Raw genomic sequence first — 6126 nt, forward strand, 5'->3', positions numbered from 1 at the left:
CTCTCTCTCTCTCTCTCTCTCTCTCTCTTTCTTTCTTACCAACAATTGAACTTAGGGGCCTCAACCACTGAGTCATATCCCCACTCCTATTTTGTATTTTATTTAGAGACAAGGTCTTACTGAGTTGCTTATAGCCTCACTTTTTCTGAGGCTGTCTTTGAACTCACTATCTTGATACCTCAGACTCCTGAGCCGTTGGGATTATAGGCACGCACCATAATGCCCAGGGAGAAATGAAATTTTGATTTGGAAATATGCGTGAGTGATATTTTCAATTATTTTGAATTTCAAGTGCTTATTTGTGCTGAAGGTGTGCTATACACAATATAACTGTGTAAAATTTTGCAGCTTCAATTTCTTTTAGAATTTGTTTAAATATTGTTTAAATGTCAGTGCATCTACATCTACTTACAGACTAGATATTATTATCCTCAATTCCACTTACAAAAAAAAATGAGAGATATTAAACCTAGCAATATGAAGTGAGGAGCCAAGGTTGTTTGCCCTGTTGCTGAAGAAAACACTCTTCCAACTGCACCATTTTTAAGGTGTTATGACAATATTTTTCATGCACATAATTATTTGATGTAAAGAACTTGCTCTTTTTTAGAATCTTTCAGAGGCACATTTAAAATAAGGGTTGTAATCAAGAACATGATATTGAGAAAATGACAATAAAAATTGCCTTTCTTCCCTATCAGTTAAGAAGACAATTGATTATCACTAAAAAAATTAGGAGTGTTCAATTATAATCAATGTCTTCTTTTTTTAATAACTTTTCATTATGTTTTATACATCTATTAAATATCACAGTAGTTTCCAAATGTTGGAAAAATAAGTTAATTTAAATAGAAAACAGGAAATACAATTCTTGTTTTGGCACTATTAGCATATTACCAATGATTAGAAATGATCATTCATTTTTTTACAGTCCATGAAAAGAGTATATTCTTTTATTGGGTTTTGTTCATACATGTTGTTCTCAATAATAAAATTCAAAAAGTTTGATTCCTTAATCATAAAAACTTGCTGTACACATTATATACATGTTTCTTCAAAGTCTACAGCCATACAAAAACATCACAAGGATTTAATTGACTCTATGCATGGTACCATCACACAGGAGGGAGCTTGTTAAGTAATATACATTCAAAGATTAAATTATAGATAGCACAGTGTATTTGGTGCTGCTCACTAATATGACATCTTCTCAGAGACAGGCAATCTCAAGCCTCTGTCACAATATACCAGAATTTGCTATTCACATTAAAACTAGCTTTTAAACTTTATAACAGAACCAATTAGTTTTAAGAAGCAAAGCACAACCAGAATTGGGAATGGAATTCAAACTCTCCAACTTCTTGCTATACTACAAGCTGTCATCCATAAAGTAGTTTTAATTTGATAATTTTTTTCCATTGTGGGGAGTGTTGAGAAAAATTTAAAGAAAATAACCTTCAATACACATAGACACATTTTTCTTTACAGCTATCAGTTCTTTTGGCAGGAGTGCAAAGGGAGCCCTGATGATACAGAACTTGTGATAATTTTGGCAGGAATGATATAATGACCAATATTATTCAAATTGTACAGACTGTACAAGCAGTCAAATTCATTTGAGAAGGTTCTGAAATGTGTATATCCAAATTCAGAACCCTTAGCAACATGTTTCAAGTATTTCTTCCTAGACTCAGGTCATGGCTATTGATTTATTTTGATGTACATACACTATTATGAAATAGGAGAGAAGTGTAAAAACTCAATATTAACTCTTTAGGGACCTGAGCTATAAGCCAATGGATAATTTGACTAACTTCATTTTAACAAACATTATATCCCTTCACTTTAATTGGCCGATTAATTTAATTCATTAAAGCTGAACATACTCCAGAATGGTTATAAATAACATTTATATCTATCGTATCTGCAAAAGGCAAAAATTCAGTCTTAAATTAGCCAAAAACAAAAACACAAACTCTCAATAAAACATGAATCACAGCACAGGGAAATAAATGAAAAATTCTCAAAGTTTAGATATGCTGTAGCTTTACACAAAACTTATGGCAATAAATTAAGACTTTAAAAAAGGTTATATAAAGAACTATGAAGTGCAAAGTAATGTCACTGGACCAAAATTTAGTTTAATCATTTTTATTTCAAGTGTATTTTAAAAATCATAAATGGGGTTTTATAATCCAAAGCTGAAACATTTATTCATTGCTTTAGAATCTGCCAAGCAATTCCAGACCATGCTTTCCAAATTCAGTCTTTTTTGCTGTTTTCCAGACTTCTGAGACCTAGTATTTATAATACTCCATTCTAAATGTACAATTTTAGATAACTACTGTACACTTGTTGGAAAGAGTTTTCTGAGAACAGTCCATCAAATATAAAGAATTGTTTCTGTCCAAGGATCAGTAGTGAGGGGAAAATATTAAACATCTTTCAAGAAATCATTTATTTATTAAAAAAAAAAACAGAACCAGTGAGTTCTCTGTTCTATCAAATTAATCTAAATTATTTTTGTAGACGTTGGTAATATTTTCCCCCACACAAGCCTCAATCCTACTTAATTTTTTATGCGAAGTCACCAGTGGAATTTACTGAGAAAAAAAAAAAAAAATCCCAGGTGTTATTTCAAGGAAGAACAGGTTACTTCTAAGGAAAAGAGCTGCCCTGGTAGTTTCTCTCAAATGCTCATTTTAAATAAAAATAGCTAATGGGAATATTTTTAAACCAATTTTGGGTACTATGCAACATTACACGAAATAGAAAATCAAAACTTCTCTTTTCTAGTAAATTGTCCACCTTTACTTTAAAGAATACAATTTATTCACCTTTTTTTTCCCCTTCTGACTGCCTAATTTAATATTTTTTTTAATTCTGCATCTCAGTGTATCAAGAGTTCTTTTTCAAATGTTCTTTACAACACAGAACACAGACTCCAGAGCAACGTTCTCAAGTCACACTGTTTACAATGAAGTAAGAAATGAAAATGGACGGATATCTTAAGATAGGTATTCTCTCTCCTCTGAAGAGGAGCAAACTTTTAACAAGTGAGCAACAGAACTCCATTCTCTGCAACTCCCTCAAACTAAGAATACCTCCATTTAATAATATATTATTTTAAAAAATTAAAGTTTGGTCACTAGGAAAGACAGAACAAAAATTACTCCCTTCTCCCCAAACAACAACCCAAACAGTTTTAGTCATTCCCTCCCTTTACTCCCCACAAAAACAGGAAAGTAGTAGGGGCCCAAAGCTTTACATGTGAAATCTCAGCTCCTAAAACATTGCTGCTGTTTGCTCAAAAGTTGTAGGTCTACTTATTTCATTCTCCAGAGATCCCTGCTGTGCCTCGTGCGTTGACAGACCTCCCAGCTCTGGTGTGTTTCCTTTGCCGCCGACACTCATCATCCTGCTCGCCCGGTATTCTTCTCAGGTGGGCTCTGAGGAGGTACATTGGACCTTGTTGCCCGACAGGGAGCAACAACTGGTGCCTTTCCCGTGTGAGGAAGATGAAGTCGCCAACAGGCCAATCAGACTGGTCAGGGTCTTGCTAAATCGCTTAGGATTTCACTAAATTGCTGGGGTTGACCTTGAACCTGGGGTTCTTCTGCCTCAGCTTCTGGAGATGCTGGGATTAGAGGCGTGCACCACCGTGCCAGACAATTGTTGATTTCTGCATTCAAAGTGGATCTGCCCGGTGATCTCCAGTGGCATTCATTCAAAATCCACGCTGGATCATCCAGGGTGGCACTGAAAGACAGAAACACAAAAGAGCTTTGAAGGAAAACACTCAGAGATAAAAGTAATTGCTGCTAATTATGGAGCCGAACTGAGACTAGAGCCCATTTACCCCTCTGCTTTTGGTATTACCTGGCTTTATTACTTGAAATAGAGATAGCTTGGAATAACATCATCATGACGTTGATTTTGGAAATTACCAAGGACTGCAGTAATCAAAAAGCAGGAGCCCTATCGCTATCTGCCACTTGAATGCTCTGCTATAAATTGGGACAATGCCTCTGTCCTCACTTTATCTTCACAAATATGTCTTCACTAATGTATTGTGTATGCAGCCTCAAAATTGCAGACAATGCCTGGTCAGCAGTTATTGAGTATTGCTTGCGACATAGTATATCCTGAAAAGCTCTGCCCTGGAATGAAAAGCTATGGGTGAAACAGACTGCTGAGGGCAGTACTTTTGATATAACATAGATTATTTTGCCTGAAGTGCTAGAGATCCAGAAGTTATCCTCAGGAAAACCAAGAAAATTTGATGAACATCTCCTGTGAATGGGGCGACTCACTGCTGTTCCTAGGATCCTACTCTCTCAAGAAAATTATTTAGAAATTAAGAAAAATTAATCGATAAATTTAAGGTTTTTTTTAAAGAGATAAGTAGTTGTCAAATAAAATTTCCTCCAAATATTATCAAGGCAAGAATAGAGAAAATTAAATTTAAACATGACCTTAAAATGAGAAATAAATTTGAAATCTGATTTAGAAAAAGTATGTCAACAATGCTGCTTTTGATCATAATTTAGAAAATTTAAGTGAGAGATACTTCTATAAGTGAACATACTGCATGCTTAAGAAGGCTTGTGTTTCAGACACCAATACTTTTTAAAAAATGTAGTATTGGGGATTGAACCTAGTGTCTCCCACATGCCAGGCAAGTTCTCTCTACCACTGAGCTACAACCACAGCCCGACATCATGGAATTTATAAGAACTATCATTAAAATATGTAGGTTTAGCTGGGCAAGGTGGTGCATGCCTGTAATCCCAGTGGCTTGGGAGGCTGAGGCAGGAGGATTTCGAGAACAAAGTCAGCCTCAGCAAAATTGAGGCACTAAGCAACTCAGTGAGATCCTGTCTCTAAATAAAGTATAAAATAGGGCTGGGGATGTGGCTCAGTGGCCAAGTGCCCCTGAGTTAAATCCATGGTACCTCTCCCTACAAAGAAAAGAAAAAAAAAAAAAAAAAATATATATATATATATATATATATTTCATTCTCCAATACTTCCCCCATTTGTAAGTTTATTTCCATACACACACACGCACACACACTCGCACACACTCATACACTCACTTTCAAGTAAGACACATTTTTGTGTTTGTTGATAAACTATGAGGAATATGAACTAGGTGTGCACAGGATTTCATAGGTGCTTTGTAAACATCAGAGTCACTTGGGTCCTTTTCTGCAAAAGCCTGAAATCAAATTATGCAACCAGGGATCACTACTTTCCCAGACGCTTTTCGCAGGCTGCATATTGACGAAGGGCAGAGAAAAAGTCCTCATAACTGATGTTTAGGTGGGAAGGCAAAGAAACAATCTCAGTCAATCTGATTTGCCAGGGAAGAAAGCCTAATGTGCTGTCCACAGGACCAAACTTCAATACTAAATCAGGATCAGGGAAACCATTTGAACTAAGTAAACGGTCTAACATATCTACATCCAAATCTGTAGCTCTCTTTTGCCAAAAAGTCCTGAGCAGCTCTCACAATATCTGCTTTTCCATCTTCTGGGGACAGCACCTTCACTACCGAATGGCAATTTAAAACTTGATCATCTTTGTCATTACTATTTGCAAACCCTGGTGAGTATTTGGAACAATCTAGGCCCAGAAGTTCCTGCTGTTGTTTTAAAATTTCATCCATCAATCTGGAATTATTTCTTTTGAAAATACCTTGGTGGTCGTAGACGCTAATGTAGGAGATACCCACGGCCATACACCACACCACGATGCTCGCGATGTCCGAGAAGCTGGGTTCCTGCTCGTCCGCGGTGATCACCAGGCCCATGAGTACAGGCAACTTCTCCAGGGAACGGCCGTCCGCGCGCCAGCGCAGCCTGGGGTGGGCGGCGGCCGGACCCGGGCCCTGGAGCGGGTGCCGGTGGTGACGGCGGTTCCTGCCTACTGCCGCGGGCTCACGGAGCGTAAAGCCGAGCGGCGCTAGGACCGCAGCGGAGGCTGCACGGTAGCAGCGCCTCCAGATCCAGCTCCAGGTGCCAAACCGAACGCGGAGCCAGGAGGTGAGCCTGCGGTGCAGACAGAGCAGCGCGTGTAGCACCCGCCACACCAGCTCGTACAGCCCCGTCATACTCTTGTGGC

General features: G+C 37.8%; 1 protein-coding gene across 1 annotated transcript; it reads right to left on the reverse strand.

Annotated features, from left to right (window-relative positions):
• Positions 1-5102: 5102 nt before the first annotated feature.
• LOC306660176 (dehydrodolichyl diphosphate synthase complex subunit NUS1-like) lies at positions 5103-6126 on the reverse strand. The gene is given in 2 exon segments (XM_079138368.1): positions 5103-5491; positions 5493-6126. Coding segments are annotated over 2 exon segments (864 nt in total). The 5' UTR covers positions 6116-6126; the 3' UTR covers positions 5103-5250.

Source organism: Sciurus vulgaris (assembly GCF_902686455.1).
Source record: "Sciurus vulgaris genome assembly, chromosome: 4".
NCBI classification, from domain to species: domain Eukaryota; kingdom Metazoa; phylum Chordata; class Mammalia; order Rodentia; family Sciuridae; genus Sciurus; species Sciurus vulgaris.